Here is a 13,652-nt window from a genome sequence, read left to right as displayed (position 1 = left end):
TAACAATTTTGTATTGAAATGCATTAACAGGTGTACCTAATGAAGTCTCTGGTGAACGTGTGAATTTCCCCTTGGCCCCGCCCCCTTCCACCTTCACTTACTCGATCTTTGGATCCCTCCTTGCTGCTGAAGAAGGAAGTGTGAGCAATAAAGGTGGACGTGCCACCGAGCCTATGTAAAGAAGCAGCAAGAAGGTGCGCGCGCACACGCAAAAAGTTTCACGATCGTTCGAGGCTAACGAGTGCCTACACTGCATCGTCATTTATAGAATACGCCATGTTTGTATAGTTATAGTATTCTGTAAATATCAAATATATTTATCTGCTTTGTTTTGATGAATGTTTTAAAGGTTCAGTCATCAAATCATTAACGTCATTGTTTTTTTTACTAACGTGTTTGTGAGGGCCGAGTCCTCGTCCTTGTAAATAGTTTTGTTTTTATCCATGAAATGGCTTGAAAACATGCGGCAGAGAAATGTCTTTTCCCCCTTCCTCGACATTAAAGATGAAATATGACCCCGAAACAAGACTCCAGTTCTCTGCCGATTTTGATGATGACTACAAATCTGGGAGTTCAAACCGGTATGCAAAGAAGAAAAATAATAAAGTGACATTTAACAGTTTATTTTAGCATTTAAAGAAATTAATATTGCGGCCACTCCTGGCCTCATTCAGGTACATTTTTAAAACAGTTGTAAATTTATTTTTACACTTGGCAAAAAGTGATGCAAACCATAGACGGGAATGAACCATTTCAGTAAAAAGGGGGGTGTTAGCATGACCTGAAACAGCTGATGTCATTAGCATTGTGGCTAATGCTTTTTGTTGTTTTTTTTAAGCCAGTGGTTGGCTTTTGTGTAGCAGCTATGCTAATGTTGCTCATGGGCCCTGATGTAGAACACTTGTGTCCCTTTAAAAAATCTCTCATCTTCATTTGCTCCAGCGTGACTCCTCAATATTACGATTATCCATTTGTTTATCTCTTTCATTCAAAAAAGCACTGAGGTCATCTTAGTCCCTTTGCTGCCAATGTTCTGAAAAATCAGGAAAAAAAAACCCAAGTTATATTTAGACACATTGTAATTTTACATATACTGTACATATACCCGTATATAAAGTTGAAAATAAGACAGAAGTCAACCTTTGCGTTCAGTCATAGTTGTGTAGCTGTTCTCTCATCTTGGCCGCAATGTGTTCTCTTCTCTCACTGTGTTTGTTCAAGTCTTTGACCTCAGAGGGCAGTGTGGCGTTCCACACCATCAACACCGACTGAGCATCTGGGGGCGCATAAAACAAGTCCACTGAACTGAATAGGAGTCCACATGGAAATCCCGGCAAAAGTCATGCACCCTCACCCACCCCACTCGCTCTCGTCATGCGGGAGTCTTCGGCCCAACACCAGCACCGCGTTCTTACAGTTTAGCGTCTCTGTGAAGAAGGAGATGAAAGAAATATTGATGGAAATATGTGGTCCATAATATAAATGTTAATCAATACATTATCTGTTTAATAATTTAGATTCTTCAAAGTCTCAACATTTGTTTTTTTTTTTTTTTGTGGGGCTGTCAAGGCATGAAAAAAAAAAAAAAAGAGTTCCCAAGATGTCCTGGATGAGCTGAACAATGTGAAGTCTGAATGATGACATAAACAATCTGAAAATTTAGGAATTTGGGGAAAAGCGACTTTTAGGTACAGAATAACACATGAGTCAATGATCAATAATTCTAAGAAAGAGATCCACCAATGAACGCCGACGCGATGCCTCGTAGCGAGTGGCATCTCGGCGGGATGACTCGCAGCGCGTGGTGCTTGTTGCCCAGCTCCAGAAGCAGCAGGTGGCCGCCTCGGGTGCCCACCCACAGTGTGGCCGAACCCTGCCCAACCAGCAGGGACTTGACCCGCGCCCACCGGGCCCAAGACGGGGAGCCGTCGACGGGTACGTCTGCAACACCGGAGGGGCCTCCTCCATCGGCGCTGCACTCCTGTCTGTGAGGAGAACAGAGATGAGGCGCTCTTAGGGTTCAAAATCAATAGGGATCGAGATTTCGGCGTGGGCGCACTGGCTGGCAACATCAATAGCGTGAGAAATTAGTTTCGAACTCTGCCATATCTCTAGAATGTAATTACTGTATTTTCTGCACTATAAGGTGCACCTTTGATGAATGGCCTACTTTAAAACTGGTTTCATATATAGGGCGCAACGCATTATTAAGACGCATTGAATAGAAGCTACAATAGTGGGTGTGGTTGCGTTATGCATCCACTAGATGGCGCTAGAGGTCACAGATTCAAATCAATTGGTTTCTCGTTGTTGACGGTCATGTGATTAAAATCAACAGTTTTGTTCCTCTTGGATGGGCATCCCTTCTCACTCGCTTTACCTGATGATTTGTGCACAGTCAATGCATTCCACCATGCGCTCGCTCCTCTTGTCCCAAACCTCGACGGTGGCCATGCCGGATTTGCTGAGGTACACGTACTTATCCACCGCCATGCGCCACACATTGGCCTCGGCGCTGGGATGAAGCCTACGGAACCACAGGTATCATTACACTGGACCGTGATGGGAGGGGAGACAAAGTACAAATACTAAAGTACTGTAATTTGTTTTGAGACGGTATGAATTTAAATTGTACATCACAAACTGTTGCCACCCAAATTAACACACGCCTTCCTAAAATCAATTTCAAGTGCATCACAAAAAACAAATGAATTCTGCACTCATTGTAGAATGTGGCGCCCGTTCCCAATGTTAGCGGCTGGTAGCCAGCAACTAGCCACTAAGCAACTAGCCAAGAGCAAGAGTGGTCGGACTTCTTTCCAAAAGCAGTTTGATTCGCGAAAATGACGGCACACTTTATGTTGACAGCATAAACACACTTGCAGTTCATACTCATTTTTTTTTTAACAAACCAGGATGAGTCAAATGTGATGTTCTAACTGGCAAAGTCGCTAGTGTGGGTCAGAATACCTTGAAGCAAGGCAGCTCTATTGATATTGTGCATTTCAATACGCAAGGTAACTCAACGTGCTTCACATAATTAAAAGTAAAACATTCAAAAGCTTTTACAAACACAAGAGTAGAAGACACTTAAAAGCAAAGACATAAAAATCTTTGAACGACGTTAATCAGGTGAACAGAGCGGTGCATTTTATTCCTGTGAAATTATGGTATGTGGATTTATTTTATACGAGTATTTTTGGGACAAGTTTGTACTTTTACATCCTACATCTGGAAACAGATTCAATCCTCAGAATTTGTGTGTGTGCAGTTTTGTGGACTTACGGGAGCGGTACGGTGTTCCGGGTGTCAATGTTCCGGCTCACAGTGTAGTCGGCGCTGAAGGACAGGATCCTGGTGCCGCAGCCGGCCCAAACGCAGCGGCCGTCCAGAGAGTACGACGATGTGCCCAAGCACACCACGGGAGTGTTGACGGTGCCCAGGACCACCGATTTCACCGGCTGACCAAACTCCTAAGCGAAACGTTATGAGAAAAGAGCCGGTATGTCACATGGGGAAAGAAGTGGAACGTTACAGGTGGGTGGAAATGTTACAGGCAGTGCAGCCAAAATTGGGATTGGTGTTCAAACCTTGAGAGCAGAATCTTCATAGATGGTGAGAAGGCCGTCTGCAGTGCCAACGAGCAAGTAGTTCTTTCTTTGCCTAAAAAAAATAAATAAATAAAATAAAAAATTCTCATCTCGGGCGGCCCAATGTTCAAAATTAGCCGGGTTTTGATGTCCGTTTTGTGGGCTCTTACGGGCGTGGGGGGTTTACGTGAAAGTACAGCGAGGTGACGGAGTCTGAGACGTTTTTCAAGCGATACCGCGTGGACGGATCCACGCCGCTGAAGACCACGAGAGCGCCCGACTGTGTGCCCCCGACCACCCAATCGGAAGCCTCGCCGGGAATCTGGACCGGCACCAGGCACAGGACGGGACTGCTGTCGATCTCCTGATTGGACAAGTTACTTTTGTTAAAGTTGAAGAAAAGATTGCAATAAATTGATGATAATCCATCAGGATGAGCGCCATTCCCTGTTCTGTGGTCATGGTCACAATTTGGGAGATTCATTTATTTATATATATACACAAGGGAATAAATGAAAAAAAATATAGAACATAGTAAAAATAAGTATTTTTAAATAATTATATAACAAAGACAATAGAAGAAATTAAGAAAAAGGAAAATTGAAATTGAAAACAGGTAAAAGAACAATATCCACAAAAAAATCACTGAAAATAAAGAAAACCAAATAAAAAAATATAAAAATCTTACAAAACTAGGAAAAAATAAATAAATCCATTAAAACTACAAAATGAAAAAGTAAGAGTAAAACAAATGTGTAATAATACATAATTACATAAAATCAAAAACGGGAAAGAAAATAAATTCAATTGCATATGAAATACAAAAATTAAAAAATGTATAAACCCAAATACATGAAATATTAATATAAAATAAATGAAGGACAATCAATACATCATGTAAGAAATAAACAGATCAGAAAGTAAAAAATGAAAAAAGTGTAAAACTGCATTAAGTGGCTATAAAAAATGAAAAAAGTGTAAAACTGCATTAAGTGGCTAAATAAATAAAAAGTAGAAAGACAAAAAGAATTTAAAAAGAAAAACAAATCTAAAAAGTAGCAGAAAATGAACAAAATGTATCAAAGAAAAAAATAATTACATAAACGAATGAAATAAAAATAGAAAGATAAACGCATTCAAATGAAAGAGATATAATTTCCGATATCCCTGAGATGACAAAGATTTAAACGCCACATTTTAGGCAGCCAGACCCTTTCCACTGTTAGAATACGATTCATTTCCTGCTCTAAACTTCCCATCACATTCCCACTTTGCCAACAATTAACAATAAAGAATATAAAAAGCCCAAAGACGGCATAACATTTGCTGTCAATCCAATAGTTATTGAGGTGTGCACACGTGAGAGTGTTTGTGTGTGTCGATTACCTGCGTGGTGACCCGGTTGGAGTCCAATTCCACGGCGGTGACGGTTCCGGTCCTCTGGGTGCTGCGACCTCCTCCCAGCCAGGCCGTGCCAGCGCTTACAGCCAAGCACTCGGCATGTACGGGCCTGGGCAGCGGCAGCTCCCTCATCAGACACAACATCTCCCCTGAGATGAGCCGGGCAAACGCCTGACCGCAACACACAACCGTTGCAAATGTTGGGCAGTGAATCCCTCGTTCCAGGGTTCCGAGAGGTCCTCACCTGCGTGGATGTGGGTCGATGATGTGGATAAACGTTGAGACAGTCCTTCATCAGGGCTTGGAAGCCAGGCCAAGGCGAGCAACCGTAGTGCTTCACTGGATCTACACAAACAATATCGATGCTGTTCAGCGTACAGCTGGAATGATGCTTCGCAAATGGGCTTGCTGACAGTATTTATTTTTTTACCTGGCAGCTTGCCCTGCACGGCCACCTCGTCAAACTCGCTGGGGAACTTGACGCCGTCACAGATGCGCTCGCCGCCCGTCAGCAGGTCGTACAGGAGGAGGCCAAACGAGAAGACGTCGGCCTGCTGGTTGTACGTCGTGTTCCCTCTGGCGACCTCTGGTGCGCGGAAACCTGTATGACAGCTTTGCAATGAGCCTCCAGCGCTCGCTCGGATTTGTCTTTTTTGGTCTTTTTCTTTTTTTTTTAGCCAACCTGGCGTGCCCTCCGAGCTGCGGACCCCCATGCTGCAGCAATACTGAGCAATGCCGTAGTCGGTGATCTTGGCAATGACGTCTGCGTCCGTCTTGAGGTTGAACAGGAGCACGTTGTGGGGCTTCAGGTCGCGGTAGATGATCATGGCCGAGTGGAGGTACCTGACCGAAGGCAACGGACCGCCATGCGATATTGACTCACTCAGTGGCAAAGACGTATTTTCATGTTTTGTTTTTTAACAGTTCAGGACAAAAAAATGCCAAGTTTGTTCACTGAGATGCTGATCTCCTGCGAAATACGTCAAGTATGAGAAGAGTGGTAATGAGGCAAAACCACCAGTAGATGGCAGCAAGCATTTACAACTCAATCGCTGGTACGGTTTTGATAAACTACCCCAAAAATCTGAATATTTCAACCAAGCAAAATTAGATTTTCATGAAACTTTGTCTACTTTTAGCAAGTTTAGTTTAGTGCAACTTCCATTCAGTTAAATTGTAGTAAATCTTCCATCACGGTCTTCACGTGAAAGCCTCCGCCAAGAAGCGGAACACGCCGGTATACCGTAATCCGTCGGCCACGTGCAGCGCGATCCTGTGCTTGAGCTTCAAATTTAGGCTTCCTTTCTTGTGCTGGAACAGGGAGTCAAGGGAGCCCCGCATGGCCAACTCCATCACAAGGACGTGCGGAGCCGAGCTGGCCGCCAGCAGGCCCACCAGGCTGGGGTGGCGCAGGCGACCCAGCACCACCAGCTCCTGGAGGAGGATTGGTTGGAGAATGGTGAACGTCAGGTGATGAGACTGCGGGTAATCACGGCGCGTGTACCTGTCGGAGGAGTCTGTAGATGTAAAGTTCTGAGGCATGCTTGTTGAATAACTTGACAGCCACCTCCTCGTTCTTGTAGACGCCTCGGTACACCGTGCCAAAGCCGCCATCCCCTGTCAGTTCAACACGTGCGATGCTATTACTTAAGTCGTCTTTGTTCTCAAAAAAATAACTCTCGACAATACCGAAAGAAATATTTTTATCAGCTAGGGTTAGAGTCAGGAGTTAAGATTTTATTGAATTTAAACTCAAAGTCGAGGTTGACAGAAAATGTATCTGTTATTTTCCATAACTATAGTATCATCAAATTTAAGTGCAGTAGAAGAAAACAAACCACACAACATTAACCCTTTCATGCACCCTGTAATCCGATAACATGATAAACTGTCCGCTGTAGGAACCACTATCCCAGAAAGGGTTAAAAAAATCTAAAACATTCATTCATTCATTCATTTTCCGAACCGCTTTTATCCTCACTAGGGTCGCGGGGGTGCTGGAGCCTATCCCAGCTGTCTTCGGGCAGTAGGCGGGGGACACCCTGAATCGGTTGCCAGCCAATCACAGGGCACACAGAGACGAACAACCATCCACGCTCACACTCACACCTAGGGACAATTTGGAGTGTTCAAACAATTAAGAAAAAAAAATCCTGCTCATTATTGACACAATTGTTCGTATTATCCCATCGCTTTCCTCACCAAGGAGGTTGACTTTGGAGAGGTTCACGTGCAGCTCGTCGCTGTCCAGGATGGTCCAAGCCGGCTGGTCGCTAAGGATCGCGTCCGGAGCAACCTGAGAGATGGGAACGGTGCAGCGAGGGTCCTCGGGGTTCACCAGAAGAAAGTCTGAAGACACACACAAGCATTTCTTACGCTCGGTCATCGCAATTTTTGACACGTTTCAATGCCTTGCTGGCCGCACCCTGGTCAAAGTGGGTGAAGAGATCCTCCAGCAGCATCTTGCTCCACTCGTGTCCATCCTGGAAGCTGTAGAGAGCCCACTTCTTCAGGAGCGCCTCGCCGCTGCCATGCACGTCCATGCTCAGCAGGCTGGGGAACCACTCCTCCAGCAGGGAGTCCACCTGGTCCACCAACTGGCCTAGGAGCACCCGGCCTGGCGACAAAAAGAAACAGTGACTCCCACAATCCTATTCATCATCACACGAATAATCTTGCAACAGAAGGAAAAAAAAATTCACTACTTTGCATTCAATATCTATATATATATATTGCGCGTCGTCCCGCACGCGGTCTGTCCTTCCGTCTGTCCCTTTTCAAAACGTACCTACTTCACCGCGCCGCTGCTGCGCGCCGCCACTGCGCCGCTCAGGCAGTGGCTCACTACGATCGCGCGGGCATCTTAGCGAAAAAATGTTGTCTACCCACAAGCATTGCAATGAAATTGTTAGTTATTTAGTAGAGCTAAACATCTCTTTATTTTCGCGATAAGTAATGAAGATGAACAAAAAGTTGAACCAAGCAACAACACTTTTGTGGGCCGAAGGCCCACCTTACCAGCCTTCCGCAGGAACTAGCTGATGAGCCGCCCGGAGGGCGGCGAACCAGCTAGTGTAACACATTTTGGAAAGAGAGGACAAAACAAAATGGGGGAAGAAAAAAAAGGAAATCAAGTGTAAATCAAGTTTTGCGGGTTTTTTTTCCTACTTTGCATAAAGACCTGATAAAATCTTGTTTTGGGGAGAAATAAAATTCATGAGTTTATTATCCCTTTCATTTAATTTTCAGCAAAAAAACAAAACAAAACTCACAAACAAAAAACTAAACAAAAAATACTGTTCTCTGAATCTGAAGTGAATGTATTTTTTGATGACATTGAAAATACTTGCTGCTTTTTTAAAAAAAGGACAAACCATAAATAAAATATAAATACATTCCATCCCCACCATCCCCCAAAAAACACACACGATCACAATAGTTCTTGTTGCTCCCGAATAGTAAAAACATAAAAACATGCATTTCTGAAAGAAATATCTCAAACTCAACAACACTAACAGCCACACAGTGGAGTTGGGTAATGTGAACGCTCGTCTGTCTCCATGCGACGGATTGGCTGGTGACGGGCCGCCGCATACCTTTGCGCGAGGACGGCACGGTGATCCGTAGCACGCTGGAGATTTCTTCCTGCCGCCACGCTGCCTCCACCAGGCAGTAGGCCTCGGCCGACCAGCTGAGGTGCACGCCTCGGTTCCAGCACACTTTTTCAGGTGGGCACGTTTTCTCTGGGGAAAACACACGCACACGAGCACACACACGCATATGGTAAATGAGTTCAAGGGCCACACGAAGAGCGAAGTGCGTTACCTCTCCCGTAAAGCAAATAAGCGGAGACCTCCAACAAGCGGCTGATCTGTCGTGGCCAGAAGTCGGCGGGGAAGTACGGCATCTCGTATTCTCGCACGATAACCTCAGAGTTCTCGCAGTGAGGCAGCTCAATACTCGGCTTGTCTTTTGATAAACTGGAGGGAGAGAAAAAGTATCTTTGAATCATATAAAAAAGGTATCTATAACAGGCTACATTCTTTAGATTTATTATTATTTTTATAATAATAAAAAAATAAAAATAAAAAAGCAATTATTAAATTGCTCCATGTACAGCACTTTGTATGCAGCGATGGCTGTTTGAAATTGTTGACTTGACTTGACTTTTACTTAATTTTGTATTTTTCAAACGTATTAAAAAAATACAATCTATAGAGATTCATTTGCAATTTAGCGGGATAAGATATATTTAGCTTCCGATGTTTTTTGTAAATTCAAAGTTAATTTTTATTATTTTATAAGGGATTTTTTTTAATACATTGTTAATACAAGACAGTATGTTTTAAATTAAAACCATTTTATATAGTTGTTGAGTGTGTTGATTAAAAAGAAACATTTATAAGTAAGCACTTTATTAGCGGCACTATTTTAACTATTTTCAAATTGTTTTAAGGATTTTGAGGTTCATTTATTACTTTACTACAAAAATCGATTTGAATTTTGAATTGGTGCTTTGTATTTATATTATTTTTTACATTACATGATCTCACCTTTCTTCAAATTTATTTCATAGTATTGTCTTAAGTGTATTTGTTTTAATTGTAACGATTTCATAGCATTTTTGAGGAGTTTACAGATTTTTTAAAAACCATTTATGATGGTATTAGTATTTTGTTCTGTGTTCTCGTAATACTCCAGTTATTCTCCGAGCATATATTTCTTCAAGACAATGCAAGTGTACCTTATGATGTGTCCAGTGTGGTGCACATTTAACTCAGTGTGTGTACCTGCTGGGCACAAGCAGCTGATCTTTTCCAAGGGGTAGCACGATCAGGAATTTCTCCAGAAGTTTCAAGTAGTGTGTGGCATGACTGCTGGGGAAACACTTGGCCTCTAGCAGAAAGTTTTCCATGGATGAGCGCTCAACGACTCCTTGAGAATGTTTCAATCCATCCTTGAGGGTCAGTTTCTGCACCCAATAAGAAGAAAGTGTTGCTTTTAGATGACAAAGCACAAACTTGGAAAGAAAGGCCATCAGTTCATCCAAGTAAAATCCTTCACTTCACAGCCCTCCACTATCTCTTTAGGTGTGCCCCGGGGCTCTGTCCTGGGGCCCCTCCTCTTCATGAGCTACCTCCTCCCCATTGGCAATAGTTTCCATAACTTTGGTATACAGTTTCACTGCTTCACGGATGACACACAGCTCTACCTCTCTCCAGCAAACCCGACACCTCCATCCCACCCTCCTCCCTCTCATTTTGCCTCTCAGAAATGAAATCTGTGTTCACCTTTAACTTCCTCAAACTCTACAGCGATAAAACAGAACTCCTCCTTGTCTGTGCCAAATCCAGCTGATTCAAAGGCGATATTTTGCCCCTCACTATTGACTGCTCCACTGTGTCCCCCTCCCTTCACCTTATGAGTCTGGGTGTTATCCTCGATAGCTCACCGTCTCTGTGAATTTCCGTTCCCTCAAATCCTCCTCGTCCCTTCACCTATCTGTACCGTCTGCCCGTCTCAGCACGATGGAGAGCAGAGCTTTGAGCCGCTCTTAAGTCATTGCGTTCTATTGATTCGCCACCAGATGGCAATAGATTCTACACACTGTACATTGAAATCACTAAAATAGGACGAACCTGCAAGAGGATGTTGCAGAGCCACTGTGGGTCGATGAAGTAGAGGTCCTGGAGCTGGAGGGTGGGATCGTCAAAGTGCAGTAAGACCCCTGAAGGTACACGCAAACAAACAAACAAAAAAAATGCTCTAAACTGAGGCTTTTGACTTTTACGGTGATGAGCTAATGTGCTGTACCCTGGGGTGGGCATAGTAAGTTTCTGTTCGTCGATGTAGTCGACTAAGCATTTTTACACTCTTCAGAATGCTTTAAAAATATTAGGTTTTTTTTCCATCAAATTGGGCCATCCAAATGGTCTTAATATTTTTTAAACGTTCATTTCCCATTAAATGATTGTTTGAGTGATATATTGGAAATAGAATTTAAATACAAAAAATAATTTTACAAACATTGTATCGTAAATAATGAAATAAACAAATAAGTGTATAGTAAACTATTTTACCAAGACATTTTAACGAAATGTAATGAAATAACTGGCTAGAATTGAACAATAGTAATTAATTGTTTAAAAGATAATTATAAATAATGAGACATTTTCACATGACTATTGCATTTTACTTCTTTTTTTTTTTAATCTCATATACGAATGACCTGGCCCATCTGTCAGCACAGGCACCCTCCACTAATTATTAGCAGCCTCACACTGACCGGCTTGGCTGAGGAAATGGATGGCGTGGGGAAGCTCCGCCTCCTCCAGCGGCAGCTGACTCTCCTGGATGAGCTCCAGGAGCTGGTGGCGTGTGAGGACGGGGAACTCCTTCGGAACCCTGGTCCTCTCCTGGAGAAGCCTGCGTTCCAGCTCGACGTAGCTGTCGGGAACCAGCTGGCCCATCACGGGCTGACCCTGGATCTGCCGGACGGAAGGAGACGAGGCGGGGTGTGAGGAAAAGGCATTTGGACGGGATGATGTCAGCGTCGAGCCACCTTGAAGTCAGCGGCCTCCTTGGCAATGGCCTTGCGCAGCCGGACGACGGCGTCTGAGTCATCGCAGGCAGACACGGTGAAGTAGTTCTGGATGGTCGGGAAGCCCTGGTGGTTGAGCAGTTCCTCGCGGATCTTGGTAAGGCAGGCTTGGAACGCCACGTCATCGCTCACGTCCATGTGAGTTCCCACCAGGATCACCGGAGAGAAAGGAGCCACCGCCTTCATCAGGATGTGAAACATTTGGACACATTTGGTTTCTTTCTAAAACATTACAAGCACCACTGTAAAAAAAAAAAACAACACATTTCAGAACAGTTACTTCCGTTTCATTGGCTTGATTTAAAATGAAGGAAGGAGGAATAAGAAAAGGGTTTTGATTTAGAAAAAGAGGGCGGTTTAATTTAATTTGGCTACAAAAAGTGGCGAGATTTAGAATTGGGTGATGGTTGGCATGAGGAAAGAGGAGATTTGGGGTTGGGTCCTTGGATTTGCGGATCGAGGTCAGATGTGTGAGTGGGTCAGTGCGTTGCGATTAGGTTCGGTTCAGGTTGGTGTTTTCGCTTTATTCTAACCTTGATGTTGAAAAGCCAAGGCTTGAGCGCGTCCAGTTGCTGGGCTCCTCTGCTCAGGTCGTGCACCACCAGGTAGAGTGCTCTGGGGGACAGGAAATGAGGCTGCGAGCTGCACACTTCGTCGCCACCTGTTCACAACCGGGACAATTGTTCACAAGTGTTTCGGTCGGCAGAAAAGGCCTTGCCGCTGACCCTGACCCGCAAGCACGAGACCAAGACGCACCGGAGAAGTCCCAGACGTTCAGCACCATCTTCTTCTTGTCCCGCTCCTTAATGGTCCAGTCGCGTACGTCCACGGTGGCGTTGGCCATCCGCCTGGAGGAGGCCTGCTGCGAGCGCTTGAGCTTCATCAGTTTACGGACCAGGCTGCTCTTCCCACTGCCGGCGTTCCCCACCACAATGAGCTTCATCCGGTAATAGGGAACGGCCTTCTTCAGACGCTGCTGCAGAAACCTGAACAAAGGAGAAGGAATATTCTTAAGATCAGACTCAAAAATCAATATAATTAAATTATGCAAAAGCCAAGATGGGACAGGTCGGTTCTGGAGGAAGAGCCCTTGAAAAGTTCACTTTTCACTCCATTTCCAAATAGGCGAGTCCATATCTTCGTCGAGGTCCTACCTGACAATGTCTTTGGTTTTGCTTCCGATCAGTTTGAGGTCCAGCTGGAGTCGCAGGCCGTCCAGCGGCAGGTCCCAAAGTCTGCCCAGCCTGCCCATCTCGTCGGGAAAGGAGCGCAGTCCGGCGTTGCGGCTCACATCCAGAGAAGTGAGACCCTCCAGCAGACCGACCTCCGGCGGGATCTGATCCCAACCACCATAAAAAAATGATGGGATTTTTTTTTTGGCTCCTTTGGTTCGGTTGCTGCGGCTGCCCAACATTCAGCTCACCTCAGTGAGCTTGTTATTGCTCAAGTGCAGCTTCTCCAATCGGCTCCAGTTGTGGACGGGGCCGCTTAAATCCAGCTCGTGGATGATGTTGTGGCTGAACATCAACTCGCGCAGGTTACTCGACAGCCACAAGCCCGGGCCCGGTAATACCGCAATGTGATTGGTTCTCATGTCCACTGATCTCAAGCTGGGGGTAAACAAAAAAATGATCGTTTCATTGCAGGGAAAAAATATCGGCTGCACATTGACACTGTTTTGCTCCAGGCTAAAAGGAAAATACACTCAATATACAGTAACAGTGATCATCGATGAGTGCTGATTGTTTGAAAAATAAATAAAAAGACATTTAATCACATTTAAATAAAAACAAAATATATTCGATGACTAAAATTACTCTTAATCTGCAATATATATATTTTAAAACATAATAAACCACACCATACAAATACATAATTCAGTTCATTTTTCATCGTGGCTGTCTTGTGAAAAACACCTATCTCCATTTTTGTCATGGTTAAAATTTTTATGTGAATGGGATCATGTAAATTTTAACCATGACAAAAATGGATGCATGTGTTTTTCACAGGACACTGACGATAGAATACATCACAAGTCAGAAGGTGAATGAAAAGTTTTT

General features: G+C 44.1%; 1 protein-coding gene across 1 annotated transcript in view; it reads right to left on the bottom strand.

The window, feature by feature from the left end:
- Nucleotides 1–375: 375 nt before the first annotated feature.
- lrrk2 (leucine-rich repeat kinase 2) overlaps nucleotides 376–13,652 on the bottom strand; it is a 36,483-nt gene continuing 23,206 nt past the window's right edge. The window contains exons 26-51 of the mRNA XM_052061194.1: nucleotides 13,016–13,202; nucleotides 12,747–12,928; nucleotides 12,349–12,578; nucleotides 12,126–12,253; nucleotides 11,554–11,772; nucleotides 11,278–11,479; nucleotides 10,631–10,719; nucleotides 9,782–9,963; nucleotides 8,817–8,971; nucleotides 8,588–8,734; nucleotides 7,417–7,608; nucleotides 7,194–7,340; nucleotides 6,496–6,608; nucleotides 6,235–6,425; nucleotides 5,674–5,834; nucleotides 5,422–5,592; nucleotides 5,236–5,336; nucleotides 4,977–5,162; nucleotides 3,761–3,954; nucleotides 3,591–3,663; nucleotides 3,286–3,473; nucleotides 2,381–2,527; nucleotides 1,741–1,985; nucleotides 1,359–1,427; nucleotides 1,141–1,276; nucleotides 376–1,033 (exon numbers count right to left, since the gene is read on the bottom strand). Of these exons, the coding sequence (XP_051917154.1) occupies nucleotides 1,149–1,276; nucleotides 1,359–1,427; nucleotides 1,741–1,985; nucleotides 2,381–2,527; nucleotides 3,286–3,473; nucleotides 3,591–3,663; nucleotides 3,761–3,954; nucleotides 4,977–5,162; nucleotides 5,236–5,336; nucleotides 5,422–5,592; nucleotides 5,674–5,834; nucleotides 6,235–6,425; nucleotides 6,496–6,608; nucleotides 7,194–7,340; nucleotides 7,417–7,608; nucleotides 8,588–8,734; nucleotides 8,817–8,971; nucleotides 9,782–9,963; nucleotides 10,631–10,719; nucleotides 11,278–11,479; nucleotides 11,554–11,772; nucleotides 12,126–12,253; nucleotides 12,349–12,578; nucleotides 12,747–12,928; nucleotides 13,016–13,202 (4,027 nt within the window). The 3' untranslated portion in view covers nucleotides 376–1,033; nucleotides 1,141–1,148. The remainder of the gene's footprint in view (nucleotides 1,034–1,140; nucleotides 1,277–1,358; nucleotides 1,428–1,740; nucleotides 1,986–2,380; nucleotides 2,528–3,285; nucleotides 3,474–3,590; nucleotides 3,664–3,760; nucleotides 3,955–4,976; nucleotides 5,163–5,235; nucleotides 5,337–5,421; nucleotides 5,593–5,673; nucleotides 5,835–6,234; nucleotides 6,426–6,495; nucleotides 6,609–7,193; nucleotides 7,341–7,416; nucleotides 7,609–8,587; nucleotides 8,735–8,816; nucleotides 8,972–9,781; nucleotides 9,964–10,630; nucleotides 10,720–11,277; nucleotides 11,480–11,553; nucleotides 11,773–12,125; nucleotides 12,254–12,348; nucleotides 12,579–12,746; nucleotides 12,929–13,015; nucleotides 13,203–13,652) is intronic.

This window comes from Hippocampus zosterae, chromosome 3, assembly GCF_025434085.1.
Source record: "Hippocampus zosterae strain Florida chromosome 3, ASM2543408v3, whole genome shotgun sequence".
Classification (NCBI taxonomy): Eukaryota; Metazoa; Chordata; class Actinopteri; order Syngnathiformes; family Syngnathidae; genus Hippocampus; species Hippocampus zosterae.
The sequence above is the reverse complement of the archived record's forward strand: the minus strand, read 5'-3'. Positions and strand labels throughout refer to the sequence as shown.